Source organism: Eulemur rufifrons, chromosome 27, assembly GCF_041146395.1.
Source record: "Eulemur rufifrons isolate Redbay chromosome 27, OSU_ERuf_1, whole genome shotgun sequence".
Taxonomy (NCBI): Eukaryota; Metazoa; Chordata; class Mammalia; order Primates; family Lemuridae; genus Eulemur; species Eulemur rufifrons.
Genome location: NC_091009.1, coordinates 18,000,818 through 18,020,980, shown reverse-complemented (window position 1 = coordinate 18,020,980; position 20,163 = coordinate 18,000,818). Strand labels below are relative to the sequence as shown.

At 36.2% G+C, this 20,163-nt stretch overlaps 1 protein-coding gene across 1 annotated transcript in view; it reads right to left on the bottom strand.

Moving 5' to 3' along the window:
* The window catches only part of EPRS1 (glutamyl-prolyl-tRNA synthetase 1), a 65,231-nt gene that overhangs the window by 36,990 nt on the left and 8,078 nt on the right, over positions 1–20,163 (bottom strand). The window contains exons 3-12 of the mRNA XM_069459754.1: positions 19,380–19,479; positions 17,594–17,750; positions 17,085–17,224; positions 15,279–15,373; positions 11,423–11,549; positions 10,532–10,724; positions 8,509–8,680; positions 6,868–7,101; positions 5,533–5,617; positions 5,012–5,071 (exon numbers count right to left, since the gene is read on the bottom strand). Coding sequence (XP_069315855.1) covers positions 5,012–5,071; positions 5,533–5,617; positions 6,868–7,101; positions 8,509–8,680; positions 10,532–10,724; positions 11,423–11,549; positions 15,279–15,373; positions 17,085–17,224; positions 17,594–17,750; positions 19,380–19,479 — 1,363 coding nt within the window. The remainder of the gene's footprint in view (positions 1–5,011; positions 5,072–5,532; positions 5,618–6,867; positions 7,102–8,508; positions 8,681–10,531; positions 10,725–11,422; positions 11,550–15,278; positions 15,374–17,084; positions 17,225–17,593; positions 17,751–19,379; positions 19,480–20,163) is intronic.

Below are 20,163 nucleotides of genomic sequence, written 5' to 3'. Positions count from 1 at the left end.
TCACTAGAGCTCATTTCCTCAGCTGACAAAAAGAGCAGAATGATGTTTCCTACAACTGGACTAATTATAATAATCATGAGCGGTAATTGTTAGCACAGATTCTCAGGCAACTTAACCCTAAAGGATTATAATTCTAATGGTCTAAAGTAAATTCCAGAAACCTATTTTTAACAAGCATTCCACAGGATGGTCAAGATTAGGCAAGTTTAGAAAACCTTGGATTAAAAGGTATAAAAATCCTTTTCAGCTCTAAAGTTATACAATTCTAAGAGCCTCTAGATGGGCTGTTGTCAAATTACTCCAAGGAGCCCTTAGGATTACAAGGCGTCCTGGCAGCAGCAAGTGGAAGGGAAAGGACAGACATCGGACTGAAGCCAGTGGGCTCCACACCCCCTTCAACACTTGAACCAGAACAGCTAGGCTTCTGTTCTATTTATTGGGATCTACTAAAAATGTTTCCACTGGAAGGAAGACTCCTTATTTGGGGGCAGGGAGAAAAGTCTCTATATATTTTGCTGGCTGGGGACAGACGCAAGGGGGTTGAGATGACAGTTGGGGAAAACTTATCAAACTACTGAAGCACTAACATAAATTTTAAAATAAAGGTTGATGGAGATAATAGCTCTGAAATGAATATCTTAAAGCTGTGACTCTTTTGCCTTGACTGAAAAGTTAAAACCTTAGCACTCAAGTAAAACCAAGAAGAAAATTAGTGAGGTTAATGCAACATAAGCTCTTGAAATATCTCCTACTAGTAACTAGTACCAAGGTAAATTTTTGGGGGGGAAATTAGGTATGTTCCATTTAGCCACGATACAGAATAATTATGTACTAGTTTCCTGTCAAGATGAAAAGTCAGGCTAAGAAAACAAGGATCACAGTATTTTTGGAGGGATATTGAGACTACTAACCACCCCCTGTCTCACTGTCCCCTTCATCCATGTTTCCCTTTTTTTCTTTATCATGTACAATTCACTCTACAGATAGAGCTGTTTCTCCAAAGGAGCATGCAAAGAACTCCAGCTAATTGTTTTTTTTAACAGAAGCTGCTTTTAGAAATCCTGAATTAGTAAGAGTAGGAGAGTATCCAAAGAATGATGGTTTAGCTCTGCCCTAACGCTTACTTTACAATGCCATGGTACTAAATTTAGTTCACTGCTGATTCCCTTAAATTTTACTTGTGGAGCTTAGAAAGATAGAGCAAGCCAGAAAATAAAGTAGTAATTTGAGATTGAGTTACATGAACTCTTAAATAAGAGATCTGTACCTCAAGGGATGGAGGTAATGGGTTTCAACATAGGAAGACATCATGAAGGCCAGCAATAGAGACCAAAAGTATGTGAGCAGAATAATTTCATTTTTATTAGCAATTGATTACAAACTGTGCAATGTTTTTAAGATGGTGTTTAATGATTAAGATCCTACAGACTTTAGGAATAAACAAAGCAGATTGAAAATACTCATCTACCTTCATTCTCTCCCAACCTCCCTCTTAAAAGACAAGAAAGGTTTGGTTTAGAGGCACAAACCCAGAAGGATTAGTTTAATAAAAAAGGAGATTACAGCAACAAAATTCTGGAAGCTGAAAAACATATGGAAGCATGCTCTCTTCACTCCACACAACCAGGCAACTGCCTCTTCCCTACCTCAAAAAGAGAATGGAAGTTTACTCTGCGAAAAAGAAGGTATCTAGATTCTGGAAGATACCAGAAAGAGATGAGGGTGACGGTACAGCACAAAAGACAAGTGGCGTAAGTGAACGTATGACACTGGATGTAAAAGCCTTCAGCAGTCTTCCCCCAATTAGATCCAAGGCCCTGGCAGCCAGGACTTCACACTTCAGGCAGTTGATTAAAAGAAACTCCTCTGGGAAAACTGCACAATCCAAGAGAAAAGACATAGTTACCGATGTGGAGGCTCTCCAACTGAGTGGCCCAGCCAGACCACTATAGCAGTGGTTCCCAAACTTTCTGGCACAGGGACCAGTTTCATGGAAGACAATTTTTCCATAGACCAGGGGTGGGAGGATGGTTTCAGGATAATTCAAGCACATTGCATTTATTGTGCACTTTATTTCTGTTATTATTACATTGTAACATATAATAAAATAATTATACAACTCACAGTAACCCAGAATCAGTGGGAGATCTGAGCTTATTTTCCTGCAACTAGACGGGAACAGGATGGTCCTATCTGGGGTTGATGGGAGACAGTGACTGATCTGAGAGGAGGCAGAGCTCAGGCAGTGAGCTAGTGATGGGGAGAGGCTGTAAATACAGACGAAGCTTTCCTCGCTGGCCTGCCACTCACTTCCTGCTCCACAGACCAGTACTGGTCCGTGGCCCGGGGATTGGGGACCATGGTTCTACAGTCAAGCTCAGTTGACAAACCCAACTCTTGCTCTTAGGGCTTCCAATCACTCTTTGGTTCCCCATATTAAACATGAGCAGGAAACCAAGGCTAACCAGACATCTGAGAAATGCCTCTACTATGAAGAAAGAAACCAAAATAAACAAACTGGAGAAAAGAGACACTATCAAAACAAAGACAACAACAAAAAACCCCCACAAAAATCCCAAAAAACAAAAACCTATTAACATTAATACCATGAAACAGGAAAAGAAAGTTATTTTGAAAATTCAGAGAACAAGAGAAATTGTGGAAATATGACAGAATAAATAAAAAACAATAGAAAGGTAAGAAGATAAAATTAAATAGGTCTGCAAGAAAGTTAAAAAAAAAAAAAAAAAGACGAGATGGAAAATAAGAGAGAAAATAAAATGAGGAACTGGTCTAGAAGGCCCAATACCTGCATAAGAATTCCAGAGAAAAGAAAGAAAACACAATAGAAAAAAAAAAAAGAATTCAAAAAATTTTTCAAAACTGAAGGAACGAGTTTCCAGAGTGAAAGCCACATATTCTTCCAGTGGATGTGGATGAAAACAGACCCTCACCAATGCACATCATCACAAATTTCAAAGCAAAAAAAATCAGGTCATATATATAACTGCAGTCCCTAACCCCCAGGCTGTGGACTGGTACCGGTCCATGGCTGTTAGGGACCAGGCCACAGAGCTCCACTCCCACCCCCCACGGAAAAACTGTCTTCCATGAAACTTAGGAGGCGGGGGCAGGAGGTGAGTGGTGGGCACTTCACCTGTATTTACAGCCACTCCCGCCTCCCCACTCCCTCCTATACAAAAGTTGTCTTTTGTGATTCCATGACACGGGTCCCTGGTGCCAAAAAGGTTGGAGGCTACTGATATGTAAGGTCTCAAAAATCATCTTCATTCCAAGCTCCACTTCTCAGGGAACTACCAGAGGATACAGTACAGCAAAGCAAGAAGGTAATAAACAAGGAAGGAAGATCCAGGATTGAGGTGATCCATTACAGGACAAAAGCAGAGGGAATCCCCGGGGAGATGATGAAGAGAGACCTGGGAAGACAGCTGTGCCTCAGAAGCCAACAGGGCACTAATCCAGAACAGATCAGAGCAGCGCAGAAAGTTCTGGTGGAGACGTTTCCAGGATTAAACTGAAAGAATACCTGAGGCAGCTGAATATTTCAGAAGGGAATTTAGACAACTCGTGGACAGAGAATTAGAAAAGTAAGCAAATGACTCGGGAAAACAAAACAAAACAAAACAAAACGATCAACTAGAAACAAACCAAGAAGTTAGAAAGAGTAAAAGACTTACATCTTCATCTTTCATCATGGGAAGTTAACTGATGATGCCTAACACTAAAAACTAAAGCAGCAACACATATACTTCATTTAGAGATATGAGTAATAAATACCAAAAGAATTACCTAAATCTAAAAGGTGAAAATGATTTCTAAGGAAAGATGAAAGGAAAGAAGATAGGGAAACGTGCTGTTCAACTTAACAGACCCTTCAGAAGTATTTGACTGTAGTGAAAACACATTTCACATATTTGAACTACGTGTACATGTTTAACTTTACTGAAACTTAAAAATCCTCAAAAATTGGATTATTAATGAAAAGTACACCAATGTTAACTTTGCCAGTAAATCCTATTCATATGTATTATTAGTAACTGCAGCAACAGAAAGAGCCAATTAATATTTCCTTCGTGTATCAAAAACACTAAATACAAAAGACTAAAATAAAATAAATTCAAGACACATGCGAAACAAGCAACTATTTCTTGAGGCAAGACATCAGCACAATCAAGCAGCAATCCCAAATAAGAATTTACAGAACACAATCACAGAAACCATAATTTAAAACATGGCATTTTAATGATTTGCCTTATTATAGTGTCCAAGCATCTGCTTCCAATCAGCAATTAACAATGTCAATATGCAGTATTCCTCATTTGACTTTCAGTTAAGAAACAGTTAAAAAAACAAAGCTGGATTCATTAAGACACAGGAATTGTAATCAATGAACCTTAAATACAACTCAATGAAGTATGAAATTTTAAAACTCTACGTCCTCTTTTTACACAAGGGAACAGTAGAATGGAATTAGCCAAATCTTCCCTTTGCCACTAAGAAAACCAGAGGACATGGTTTTTAATACTAGGAATAATGCATTTTCAATGGGTTTGTATAAGCAAGTCTTTCATATAAATGTGATTGTGCCTCAAAGCCATATAACATCTCAGGTTATAACACATAATATGCTAACAGCTATTTTAAATAAAGCAAATAAAAGCATTAAGTAATACCTTCTTACAGAGAGCTCGCAGCTTGAAAGCAGAAAAATGAAATGCAGTGTTCATAAAAGATTTATGGAAAAAACTATTACCGTTCCCCATGACTCCAAGTTTGTTTCAATCATTGCTACTTGTTTGGGAGAGTTAATAGGCTTAATGCTCTTTATGTATTTAAAAAAGGAAAACATTCCATTTTCCTGAAAGTCTGCAAAATGGTAACATTCTTCACAAACTTTTCTCTACCATGAGCACACTAATTAATGAATTCTATTTGTATATTATTCAGGAGTTAGGCATTAGAAAAGAATGCCAAAAGTTAAAACGTGTACCTTTTTGTTAAATGCCCAAATTTTGTCCCATTCCATATTCACAACTGAACGAGAGGAGCCCTAGAAAAACAATAATAAAATTATTTTTAAGAGCAAAATGTACTAATTAGAACTTTTTCTTTATTTCAAGCTAAGCATGTTGAGAAAACAAATAAACCCAATAAAAATACTTGCAAGTTTACTTCCATTGAAATATAAAACTTAACTGTGTACAGACTAATTTGGTTACTCGTAACGGGTGCACTGTAAAAGCTCAGTCTACAGACTGGTCACAGTCAACAGTCATGTATTTCACTGGTAAAAATACTTCTGCTGTCTTTATCCAACTCTAGCTTAGGAGCTTTGGCATTTTCAATTTTCCACTATTATAAACAGTGCTAAACATTTTTAAAAATTCTGCCCTTGAATCGTTAAGACACAAACAAGGAATAGAAAGAACAGAGATAATAAAAACAAAAGGAATATTAATAGATGCAGCTGAAAATTCTAACAGAGATGCTGGAAAAGAAACCATAACCCACCTGAGCAGCAATAAACTGTTTCAGTCCTTCAACTGTCATCCCTCTTCTCAAGACACCACGAACCGTAGGAAACCTCGGGTCATCCCTGGGAAATATGCAAATTTTTAGGTAACAAGGAGATTTTAAAATGTGTAGATGGAAAGAGTAAAAGATATCTTAATGAATAATAAATTACATTCAACTTGTTAAACATTTGGTTATACTGATTAGGCAGATTGCAATATCAGTGAGCCCAAGTTCAAGGAAAAGAAAACTGCTAACTTGTCAAATACTGAGGTAAAATAATGTACTGGAAATAGTAAAAGCACATTTGAAAAAATGCACAATGGTGACATTTCCAAATATGGAACATTCGTGCATTAATGCATTTTTTTAAATTTTATTTAACAAATATTCAAAGTCTCTATTCTACATGAGACCATTAAAATTGGATAAAAGATGATATCCTACAGTCCATGTATGAATATACTTTATAAAGCCCTTTGGACTGAAAAAAATATATATGTAGGTAATTAATATTCTGTAGGGATTCGTAAACCTCAGTAAGTTTGCAATAATACCCGTTTTTACAGGGCTCAAGATAAACTCGCCTTTTATCAAATTCAGCTCCACAGTACAACGTATAAAATACATTTTTCAACATACACTTAACTATATACCCTGGTCACTATTATCTCGATACTAATAGAAACTGGTGTACATAGTCTTGTTAATTTAGGTAAAAAAAGATTTTCTTAGACATACAAGCCTGATAACCCATCTGAACAGGTTTCATTTACACAAATACATGGCTATAAGATCACTTTAGTTTTTATTTCATCTTTTTCATTAAAAACCCATATAGATTACTAATATGCTATAGAGACTTTCATTCTTTTTCTAGGTGCTGAATCCTGTGGGCAATTGCTTCACAAAGTGGGTCCTCACTACCAAGGCAGAGACCATTTACATATTCATTTCAAGTCATGGGTATTTTGGCCTTACTGGAACCCAGCTGAAAAGAAAAATCCCAGCACCTCAGCAGAGCATGGAGCTTGGTAATCAGGTACATGAAGGACCAGAGTCATAACCACTTTTCTATTAAATGCTAAGAGCTGCAGAGGATGTGCCCTCAAGTATGTTTCTCATTCTCATGTGCCATGGTCCACAATGGGCACTCCATGTTTGTAGCAGAACGATGGAGGACCCTAATGCACTGGCTGAAATGAAGATGAGAACCAGGAATTCTACAGGCCTACCCATTCGACCTCGTCCCAATCACCTCTCAAGCAGTTTAAAAATCACTGATATACTCTGTCCTTACTTCTTATCAATTCTAGGTAATATTAAACATACCATCCATCTACTAGTCCTTCATTGACAAACCATGTGAGTTTTCTTTTCGATAGCACTGTGTTGTTGAGATTTAGCCGGCTATATTCCCAAATATATGGTTTTCTTATGCCTAAAGCTTCAATAATCCAATAAAACTGTTCATCTCTGTCATGGTACTCTGTTGTTCTCAGGGCATGCGTAACACCTTCAATGCTGTCAACTATGGGGCACGCAAAATCATATGTTGGATAAACACTAGAAAAAAGAGAATTAAAAAAAAAATCAACATGAAACATTTGACCCTTGCCATCTTAGATTAGGCATTATAAGCAGCAATACTAATTTAAAATATAATTCTTTACAAGTTAACAGTTTCTTTAAAAACCAACAGGTTTTATGACTCATAATAACTCAAAGTATATCAAAACTATTAGACTTTGAGAACAATGAGTCAGTTACCCACTCAATATTCAAACAAAAGAGCAGATTTGCAATTTAATACACAATTAGGTATTGGCTCGGCAAATTCTACAATCACAGTATTTCGTAACAGCCAATAAATATCATAAGAAAAAATAAACAACATATACAATAATTTTGAGAGAATTTAGCATTTGAGTATCTTTAGTAACCCCTCATTCAAGTAAAAACCTAAGGGTCTAACATACTTATAGTTAAATGCACTCAAAAACAGAGTTCATGCTCTAGTAAAAAACAACAACAAAAACAGAAAATCATTAGGCTAATTAAAATTACATTTAAGATGGAATAGTCTTAAAAACAATTTCTGCCTAAAATAATGTACATGCAATATCAATTTGAAGTTTTAAAAATATATTACTGCACTATGTCTTCTAATTTTTAAGATACAACTTGATTAAGATGCTATTACATTATGCTTTTACAATTATTTGATGCTGAAAATGAGTATCCAAATGTAAAGGATTTGCTTAGTAAAACAAGAACCAATCACCCAGATAGAAATAACATATACACACATATAACCACACATGTAAGTGTCTGTCTATATATGGACATACACATCCACTCCCTTGAGTGCAATGAAAGTCGCATTAGCTAACCAGGTAATCATTTATATTCACCATTCTCTTTGAAAGTATTAATTCAGCATTTGTATGTAGTAGGCTTCTCCAAAGTATAAGAAAATATATTCCATGGTTTATTTTATAAAGTAGGTTTATTTTTGGAGGGGGGACCATTTAAAAACAAAGATATGTTAACCTGCAAACCCACAAAGAAAACTAGTCAAAACTAGAATAAACACATGCTACTTTCTTGTATTGTTTGTATTTCTGTAAATTTTCAATACTATTACTTTTATGAATTAATATGTACACAGCAGAATCAAAGCTTATTACAGGAAATGAAGATTCTTCATCTAAAGATACATATCACAGTATATCTAATCAATACACAAAAAACAACTTTAGGCAGACTCAAGGACTTTCATAGATGGAAATGATCTTAACTAGTATAACCTTAACTGACAAGTAAACAGCTCCTGAAAAGCTACATGCCTTTACAGAAGGCCACCAGGCAGTTAATCTGTGAGGGAACAAAGGCCCAGGTTTCTTGACTACTTGCATCTACTCCATGTTTAGAGAGGATCACAACAAAGCATATTCAAAGAGATACACTTACTTGTATTTATTTCCAGTTCTTGGGTGTGGTTGAATTTTGCAGCGATAAAGGGTTGGGTCCCTCATGCACCCATTATTACTACTCATGTCAATTTTTGCTCGCAAACAACAAGACTGACCAAACTGGCTCCCTTTTTTCATTTCTTCCCACATTTGTAGATTCTTCTCAATAGCTATGAAATGATAGTGATAGTACAGTTTATCTACTGTGGCTGAATTACATTTATTTTAATAGTACTGCAATTTGATACAAATTTTCATGTTCTTTTTTTTATTATAAGCACACTCCATTAGTTTAAAAACACTGTTAATAGTTCCAATATATGGCACCAAGAACAAATGAATTGTTTTTTAACGAAAGAAGTCTCACAATACGTTTAGGAAATGTACTCTATAAAAGTTTTAGAAAAGGTAACTTCAATATATTCTATTGATGTAGTATCGATTAAAGGTAAGAAAGCTTGTACAGGCCTAAGGTTCTTCTCACCCTGTGTTTCCCATTTTCCCACTGTGGCATAAATGGCCAGCCCCTTCTTGTCTTCTCTCCCACCCAAATTTAAAATTCTGCCTTTAGGCTGGGCACGGTGGCTTACGCCTACAATCCCAGCACTTTGGGAGGCCCAGGTGGGAGGATTGCTTGAGGCCAGCAGTTCAAGATCAGCCTGAGCAAGAGTGAGATATCATCTGTACAAAAAACAGAAAACTTAGCCAGGCGTGGTGGCACACACATGTAGTCTCAGCTACTGAGGAGGCTGAGACAGGAGGATCACTTGAACCCAGGAGTTTGAGGTTGTAGTGAGTTATGATCAGGTCTCTGCACTCCAGCCTGGGCGAGACCCCATCTCAAAAAAACCCAAACAAAAAATTCTGCCTTTAAAGCAGAAGCATTCTCTTCCTTTGCCACCTCATGCCCAGGGTACAGAAAGGTTTGTCTTGGCCCTTGGGGCCCCTTAGGTGTTGGCGCTACAGCACATGCCTGTCTGAAGAACATGGCTTGGGCTGAGAGCCTGACCTGTGGGCTCCCTGAAAGCCCATTTAGTCTTCCCAGTGAGAAGCAAGATATTCTTGGATCCAAGAAAATGAGAGATGATACAAAACAGACAGTGATACAACGGTTTAATACCAGAAAAAAGGACTCCATATTCTGAGCGATCATGGTTCTACCTATGTCAGAATATTGAAAACCTGCCCCTTATCGATAAGAAAGAACTGTTAATAATTTTCTGTGGAAACTACTAAAGATACGATGGACACTTTAGCTGCCCTCAAAGAATGAAAACAGGTCTAAAAGACCAGCTGTTAACTATCTTTGAAAATGTAGAGAAACTTTTCAAAATAAAAAAGACAGACTTACGAAAAACAAGTTGAATTTACCATAATTCCCAAATGTGACCCTCAAGATTTAAATACAGTATGGAAGTTCTGGCAATATAATTACAGAATAAAAATAGCCCAATTTATTTATTTTTTCTTTTTTTAAGCCAGTCAAATTTAGCAGTGGGGGGCTATATACCAACTTTAGTGACATTAATGTTAATAAGTTCTGATAAAAATAGTCCAATTGAGGAGGTCAGGATATAAGGCATGACTAAGATATGTTCTTTAGTCAAGTGATATTTCAGAGATATAGGGTAGTACTGAGCTTAGATTCACATTTATCCACATGCTGAAAGGAGGACTTGGGTGATAATAACATTATCATTGAACACTTTATTAGAAAACTACAAAGTGTTGCAAAGGAATCCTATAAATGGAATAAATGCAATGCAAAAGACTGCACACAATAAGTGAGAGAGCAAGGGCACCGACACTTCATATGCAGTCGTGATGCTAACAAAGTAACAAGAAAATAAAGATGACAGAGAAAGAAGAAAGATTTCTAAGAGATGAATTAGCATAACATATAAATAATGTTTCCAAATGTGTTTCAAACCAGCAGTTTTCATAGAAAAGAAAGCATGTTCTACTAAAGAAGCAGAATATAAGAATATCAATTAAAATATAAAACACTAAATGTGCCTTACAATTGTTTCTATGTTTGGATTCTATCCTCTGCTCCCGTTCTGCCTTCATCTGCTCAGCAGCAGTATCATCCACATAAGCCTTCCCTTCTTGAATCAGCTTCTCTGCATATTTCATTATCGTTTCAAAATGATCCGAGGTGTAAGTAAATTGATCTGGTTTGATATGCAACATGGCAACATCTTCCAAGATAACCTGCAATAATAAACCAAAATAACCATCAGTATATCTTTTGTAATTTCTTGTGCATTTCCAACCCTTGATACCGCATTTGGGCAAATGTGATAACACACCATCAGTCTTATATAGTCTGAAAATGGTTGTGGAAGTTGTATGGTATTAGCTCAAAAAAGAAAAAAAGAGATAGATATTCATTATAGTAGCCTCCAAATTTCCAGCTGAGAAAGCTGCTCTTATGACGGAGCTTTCCTTTTACTCTGGAAAAGCTGGTTAGTACTGGTCAAGCTGATAATTATCTGCCCTCTCTTTGAATACACTGCAGTGCTTCTGAATAAAGATGAGATAAGAGGCTAGGAAACCTTCACCTTCTAATACCTACTTAGTGTTTATTTCATTCATAAACTTAAGATAATAGGACAAAAAGGAAACCTGCCTCCAGTGACCAATTCACTTAAGAAATTGGTACTTACAGGGAAAAATAGCATTTAGGTAAATTCTACAATTGGGGAAGAGAAAAATAAATTTAAGTTTTTTGGTATAGGAGCTTGGTATTTCTTGTCTTAGGTCTCAGACATGGAATATACAAACAAATGAGGGGGAAAAAGCAGCTATGAGAAAAAACTTATTTTATTTTCATACCATGAAGGTATTAGGTCACCGTCTAATTTTAATTAACTTTTCTGACAAAGGGTCATCACTACACTTTTAGTTACCTTCTCAAAATCTTCCTTTTCTTTTTCAGGATTTGTGTCATCAAATCTCATGATCAGTTTCCCTTTAAAGTTAACCTGGTAGTGCTGGTTCAGAAGAGCAGCTTTTGCATGCCCAATGTGTAAGTAACTAAAACAAAAACATTTCACAAAGAAACTCATTAACATGCTTTAACTAAATATTTAAACTTAACCTTTTTGAGGAGATGAGAAGTAAACAAAAATCCTTCTAATTGGTACTCCAGTCATATTTTATTTGCTAGCAAGAAGTACTGTGATAGAAAACCTGACCCTGACAGGAAGGAAAAGACCACATTTACAAAACAATCATAAGAAACAACTTCATATGTAAAACTCGCAAAGGGACAAGGTATTTACAAATATTGCAAGAATCTTCTTTTTCTCAAAAGGAACGGTCATTTAACTGGCGAAAAACCACTTCCAATACTGCTTCAAATGCTACCTGGTAGTGTATCTTTAATAAGACCTGCTACCACTGAGAACGGGGTGCTCACCTAATGCCCACTAGAGAGAAGCTCCTCTGAGATTGTCACTGTCACTGTGATGGCCAAATGAGAGAGCACATGAGAATCAGGAAGCCACAGAAAAGCCATTTCTCTAGGCTTCTATTTTCTCAGATGCCAAAATAAAAGGATTTTAACTAAATCATCCCGAAGGTCTTCTCAGCACCAACACTCCATATGAATTAGAATCTATGAAAACACTGTTCCGTTCCTATGGGCAGTTAAAAATTGTAAGGAATAAATAAGAGGCACTGTTGATAATTTCATACATCAACATCTTCCTCTATCAATGAGGATGGTAAAAAACCATATCCCATACCACCACTGTTGAAAATACACTTGATTGGGGCAGGGAACAAGGTGTGAAATTTAAACAGCTCTCACCAACTTTTATTGGTTTCAATTAATAATGATGGCAGCGGTCACAGGTTTAAGACAGTCACCTAGTTTCATGAACACCTTTGATGGGAGGGAAAAGTACAACCGCTTGTGTGTCTCTTTATCTTTTTTTTGTTATTTTCTATATCATTTTTTGAATCAATTCAGTTGTTAGAATTTCATGCAGCATTCCAGATAAATGACTCCACTTTAAGAAGGGTTTATATGCATAGCATAGGCTAATGCAAGGCATTTAGGGCTATTCAAAACTTTCTGCATAAAATAAAGGGCTGTATATGATATCCCAGATGAGATCTTAGAGGAGAAAAAAATATATATCTTAGGAAAAAACTAATGAAATCCCACTGCATGCAGTGGCTCATGCCTGTAATCCCACCAACTGGGGAGGCTGAGGTGGGAGGATAGTGTGAGCCCAGGATTTCAAGGCTGCAGTGAGCTATGATTGCACCACTGCACTCCAGCCTGGGCAACAGAATGAAACCCTGTCTTTAAAAAGAGAAAAAAGAATTCCATAAACAGTATAGAGTTTAATGAATAATGTACCAAAATTGGTTCCTTAGTTATGAAATATGTACCAAAGTAATATAAGATACTAACATTAGGAAAAACTGGGTACAGTTGGGTACATATGGAAACTTTCTGTACTATTTTTTCAACTTTCTATAAATCTATAGCTATTCTCAAATAAAGGTTTATTTAAAATAAAGGGCTATAAATCAAGAACTAAAAATACTGTGTACAGATTTCATTAGGGTGTTTGACCCAGTAACATGCTATAATCATTGTCAAAAAGAAAAGACCAATAATCACTGACATCACTGACCGCCTATTATGTGATGATTAATGTGCTTGGCTTTACATACAAGAATTAATTTAAGAAGGGTAATGAAATCAAAACATCTTATACTTAAAGATACCATTTCTGAATCTGAAATAATGCGTGCAGTTCTAACAATTCCACACCTCAAGAAAGCTAAAAGAACTATAAAATATTCACAAGACAAGTAAAATAATCAGTTAAAGAGACAACCTATATCAGAAAAGCTAACCAAAGTAAGAACCATGCTACATGAGTTAGTAACTGATGCTGAATTGGGCTTCTGCCACATATAACAGGCACAGGCAGTATAATTTTTAGTTATATGGATTCTACAGCCAGACAGCATAGGTCTGAGTTTGGCAAATTACTAATATGTGGTATGAATCAGTTTCTAAAACCATTTGTAAAACAGGGACAAACAACAGTGCCTTCCTCACAGGGCTGTTAGGATTAAATGAGTTACTATATGCAAACATTTGGTAGTACCTGCACATAATAAATGCTACATACACGTTAGCTAAGAATAAGAATAAAAGGCTGTCATGGCCTTTCATGTAAGACAAAAGAGAAAAATAATTAAAGAACTCTTTAACAGTAGAAGAGATGAACAAATTTGTGAAAAATAAGAAAAACTCAATATCAATTTATATTTCAAATCCCAAAACTGTATTAGGCCAAGAGTATGGTCTCTGAAATTGACATGATTTAGAGACAGGTAAACAATATTTTATACTGCAAATATATAAACATGGGGAGCTCACTAGTCTAAGAAGTGACAGTGACAGAAAATATAAAAAGATTCAAAAAGGACAAATGTTCAAATGGCACAACTATAAGTGGCCACTGCCAAAAGATGTGAATTTTATCAAACAATTAAGGTCACTATCCAACAGGACAACCATGACTTCTCAAACCAAGTGCACAGAAGCAAAATACTCGATGGTCGAGACCAACATGTGTATGGGAATTAAATCATGGAAGGTATGTATTATTTATGACTCCACTCAGCTAAGTACCAATCATTTAATAATCAAGTTTGTGAATTTTCCAGAGTTATTATTTCACTTTCATCTCCTTCTACCTATCCTTTATTTCAGCTCTGAATCAGCAAACCTAGAAAAGCAGAGAGAAAATGTGGAATTCTAGATTTGATTTTGCTATTCATGGCAACTGTGAAATAGTTTGTTGAAAAACTATTAAATACACAGCTAAAAGAAAATCGTTTCTGCATCTACCAGTTTCTATTGTCTACATATTCCACTTACTACAGATGGGTAAGAATTTGGCTACAGAATACAAAATCTGAAATTAAACCAAATTTGGAAAACATAATCATATCATTTCCAAAATATGGCACAACTCTTCCCTAATGGCTACACTTCTGAGTGAGGCCTTTTATTATATTACTATCACTGGAGGGGCTCTTTTACAAAGTTTGTCCAATATGCTTCAACCAAGACTCTCACCTCAGCCTTGGGGAATGCTAGGCAGGGCCTGAAGCAGCCCCTGGCTGGTGGCCACCAGACAGAATATTCTCTTTCTCTAATGAGCTATTCAAATATTACTTTCTATGAGTGCCAAGAGTTAAAGGGGTTAGGAAACCTGCTAATAATGGAAAGAATTGAATGGGAATAGGCTTTTCAGAACTATTCTTCCTCTATTTGGGAAAAAAATAACTTTATACTACCATAACTTCTACTGCTAATTAAAAAGATTGGTCAGTCTTTTAATACTGAACTGCATTAAAAGGAAAAAAAAAAAAAGGATTGTTCAAGATGCAAATAGAAATGCTATTAAATAAAAGGCCAAAAATCTCACAATAAAAATAAAATTTAAGGCTTTCTATTTATGGATATTTTGTTATTTATCTTTAAAATTCTGTCAGGGTAAAATTAAAATGTTGTCTCTTCTAAGTTAACAAACTAAAACTACAAATTGAGTAAATTAACATTAGCTGTTAATTAAAAATCTATTAAGATGTTTAGAATTTTAACTCACAATTAAAAATCTTATGTTCTTCTATATCATTAACCTATTAATATTAAAAGTATTCAATAACTGTTTTAAGCTTTTCCATAAATATATTCAATTATAAATGTGAGTTATATTTTCTTACCCACTAGCCTCAGGAGGAAATCTGACAGTAACCTTTCCCATCTCTGCACCTGGAAGCTCAATAAATTTCCCAACATCTTGCTTTTTCTCAGGTGCCTGAAAAACAGAACCGCCATCACAACAAAAAGTTATATGGTTAAATGTTTAAGAATACGTTCATTCAACAAATGAGCAAGGCACTATGCTGGTTATAAGAAAAAAATGATGACTAGGATATCATCCCTGCACTTGAGGACTCAAAATCTGGTGGATATTAAAAAAACCAAATACCAGTAATTGAGATATGTTCAGGGTGCTGTGAGAGCATTCAGCTGAAGTTAATCAACAATATCTAGGGTCATCAGGCAATAAGAACCAACATACACCTTGAAAAATAAGTAGAAATGTATCAGATGGAGAGTGTACAGTGTATTCATTCTAAGTAAAGGAATAACACCATAGGTAAGACACAAAGGTAGGGAAGAGTAGTGCAATGTCCATTGAAAAGTTAGGAATACATATTGGGTGGGTGGGCAAAGAAGCTGAAATAGATTAAGTCCAAAACATGAAGGACCTTTTAAGCTTTGCTTTATATTTTAGGCAATGGGGAGTCCTCAGCAGCAATGGGACCATGTATTTGTATTTTCTAAAATGATACCCAGGACAGAGCAGAGACTGAACTAGAGAAAAAAGAAACCAAAGAAAGGAAGTTCAGGCCGGGCGCGGTGGCTCACGCCTGTAATCCTAGCACTCTGGGAGGCCGAGGCGGGTGGATCGCTCGAGGTCAGGAGTTCGAGACCAGCCTGAGCAAGAGCGAGACCCCGTCTCTACTAAAAAAATAGAAAGAAATTATATGGACAACTAAAATATATATATACAAAAAATTAGCCGGGCATGGTGGCGCATGCCTGTAGTCCCAGCTACTCGGGAGGCTGAGGCAGTAGGATCGCTTAAGCCCAGGAGTTTGAGGTTGCTGTGAGCTAGGCTGACGCCACGGCACTCACTCTAGCCCGGGCAACAGAGTGAGACTCTGTCTCAAAAAAAAAAAAAAGAAAGGAAGTTCAGTTATGAGATTATGGAATTAAACCAATGTGGCCTCAATAAAATGCAATAGCAGTAAAGATGGACAGAAAATAAATCTATAGATGTCAGGAGTAATAATAGGACTCATAGACCAATTAGAAGTAAAAAATGAAGGATGAGTAGAGATTTTAAAGCCAAAAAAAATGAGTGGACTGTGGTGTCTTTATCCAAGCAGGCAGTAGTTTCCAAATTTTATTGCATCAGAAAACCTTGATTGGTGGGGGAAGGGGAGGGAGGAGAAAAAAAGGAACCTTTGTTAAATCGAAACTTTACTACACATGCCTAATATGGAAACAAGTCAAAGTAGAGCAACTCTGGCTGGGAGGACCTTTTCTACTGTACTCTATGCCACATTATCCTACAGAATCAACAAGAAGACTCCGCAGAATTGCAGGACGCAATGGTCAATGATTCAAAAACCAGAGAACAAGAGATTTAGGAGGAAGAAAAGATTTTACAGCTGTAAAATACTGAGATTTTAGTAATATGAAGTTTGGACTGCCTATGAGACATACACTGGATAATCATAATCTTTAGATATATAATTATAAACATTAGCACTTAAATGCTTGAACAATTAAAATCAAAGCAAGAATTAAAGATGGCAAATTCTTCCAAGAAGATCCTTTTTTATTTGTGAAAAGAAACTAAACTTTATGAGTAGAAATAATTTTGTTTTCAGACCTACAGCCTCAGAGAGACTGAAATATCAGCACTTTTTTAAAAAAGGAAGAAGATGGCTTACCACTCTAGCTTTGGTTGGTGAAACATCCCACTTGGTACCTACTGACTGGAAGACCTGCTGCGCTTCGAGAAAGCCAAACCAGCGTTTTACATGAACTGGAGCTTTGTTCTGTTTCAACTGTTCCTGCCATTCAGCATTTCCTATTATCAAACATAATTTTAAAATTATTTAGTAAACCTTAAATAAATATTTTTTAAGTACAGTTCAATGAAGTTCTCTAATACTAGATCCTATTCTCACCTCCACAAACCCACCATAGCACCAATGCTGCATTTTGTAATTGAGGAAAGCTTTAAATAGATCAAGTGGAGAGCAAAATAAAAACCAAGATGATAGAGAAGCAGCTCAATTCTGAGATGTAATGTCAAAAACAGGTGCTGAAGAGTTTACTTAACTCTTTAACATTTACAAAGCTACAATCATACATTCACATACACAGAAGTATATGTACTTCTTATCCAGCAAAATATTAAATAATTAAAGTAGAACATTTTAAGAAGAATTGTTACCTTTCAGAGTGGCCCAAACACATAAATCTGCTAAGCTCAAGGAGTTTCCAACTAAGTATGTTCTCAGAGATAGGCAATGGTTGAGCTCATTGATTGCAGAAGTAAACAAATTACATGAAGACAATTTTGTAGCACTAAACTCCAACCAGTGATCAATCTGTGAACGCAAAGGTAAAAAGAAATGTATTATACACAGTGTTTAGACTGAAAAAAAAAAAAAAGACCATGATAAAAAATTCTAGTTAACTGGAACAACAGTACACTCTTGGCTTCCTCTGTTAGAATCATGCTTTTCTTTTCTGTTAGACTAAATTCTGGTTGCCTGGGATCTCAGATGGAACTTAAATAAAAGCCATATTTTGTTATTTTTCTATGCTTGCTTGCTTTCTTTCTCTTTTTTTTTTTTGCAGGGGTATGGAGAAGCACTCCAGGAAAGAAAAATAAAGAGTTGAGAACTGGTGGCAGGAAAGAATAACCAACCTGAACAAACCCAAGGCATGGTACCTAGCCAAACAGATTCATTCACTTAAAGAATTTAAAAGTAAATATTTAGAAACCACTGTTTGTATTTGGAATTTTATGAGATTTAGGTAAGTTAGAGTAGAATACAAACAAACAAACAAAAAAGCAGACTGCAAAGAGCAGTACAGACATACACCACATGATGACATTTCAGTCAATGATAAAACACATATATGACGATGGTCCCATAAGATTATAATACTGTATTTTTACTGTACCTTTTCTATATTTAGATACACAAATATTTACTGTGTTACAATTGCCTAAAGTATTCAGTACAGCAACACACTGCACAGGTTTGTAGCCTAAGAGCAAGAGGCTGTACCATATAACCAAGGTGTGCAGTATGCTATACCATCTAGGTTTATGTAAATACTCTATGATGTTCACACAATGACAAAATCACCTAGCAATGAATCTCTCAGAATGTATCGCCTTGTTAAGCAATGCATGACTGTAACGAAAGTTAATTTACTACTGTTGTAATTAATTAAATAAGGCATATACTTAGAAAAGAAAATGGGTTCTAAACTATGTGTGGGCTGGGTGTGGTGGCTCATTCCTGTAATTCTAGCGCTTTGAGAGGCTGAAGTGGGAGGATCACTTGAGGTCAGGAGTTTGAGACCAGCCTGAACAAAAGCAAGACCCTGTCTCTACAAAAAATAGAAAAATTAGCTGGGTGTGGTGAGACATGCACACCTGTAGTCCCAGCTACCCAGGAGGCTGAGGCAGGAGGATCGCTTGATCCCAGGAGTTTGAGGCTGCAGTGAGCTATGATGACGCCACTGCACTCTACCCAGGCAACAGAGGGAAACCCTATCTCAAATTAAAAATAAAAAAGAAGAAGAAGAAGAAAAGGAAAAAGAAAAAATGGCTTCCAAATTATGTGTGTTACCCTGGGTAAATTTCTTAACTTTTCTAGGCCTGCTGCCTTATCCATAAAGTAAGAAAGTTGGATGAGATGACCTATACAGTTCCATCCAGCTACGAAATTCTAGGAATCTAGGAAGACAAAGACAGCACTAAATGCCCCAATAGGACAGCTGGTATGGGAGTAAATGTTCAAACTTAGGAGCTATAAAAAAAGAGAATTTTTTGTGAAAATAAAACACTAACGAGCACTTCCTAACTCTATAATAATTAACATTCTGTTAATATCCCTAAGTAGAATAAGAGGACATAAGCCAATAAGGTGAGGTTCCCAAAAAACCAGAAGCATAAATCAAAATAAGAAAACGCACGTAAGGAAATGTTCATTGTTTACCTCAGTATGTTCCATCAAGTTAGAGCCATAGAGCCCAGCTGTAGTTGCAACTCTGGCCAAGTAGCGAAGTATGGAATTTACGTCTGTGAATACCACATTTCTAGAACATAAGCATGAGATAAAATATTACTGTTGCTCTAGCAAATCACTAAGAGTCATGAGACTTATGAAGAAATTTAAAAATTGAAACCTTTTTACATTTATCATGTATTTTCTACTACAGTAAAAAAATGGATCTGCTAATTTGTTCTTTACTCTGTTTCTATCAAATTCCAATTTGTTCTAAAATATTCAGTTAAATCCATGAATTCACTTCAGAGTAGACTTTCTATTTGATGTTTCATCCTTCTAACTACTAGTTTCTGCATGTCTATTCAGGGAAGAAAATATGAAAATATAATTGGGATACTGAAAATAACAGTGATTTTAAATGAATTAAGGCAAAGAAGCCACGTATATACAATTGTGAAGAGGCTAGTTTTACCATGTTCCAGATAAAGAAGACAGATCAGGCTGGGCACAGTGGCTCATGCTTGTAACACCAGCACTTTGGGAGGCAGAGGCAGGAGGATTGTTTGAGCCCAGGAATTTGAGACCAGCTTGGGCAATACAACAAGTAAAAAAGTTAAAAAATTAGCTGGGCATAATGGTGCAAATCTGTAGTCTTAGCTACTGGGAGGCTGAGGCGGGAGGATCATTTGAGCCCAGGAGTTCGACATTACAGTGAGGTAAGTTTGCACCACTGCAATCCAACCTGGGTGACAGAAGAAGACTCTGTCTCTTA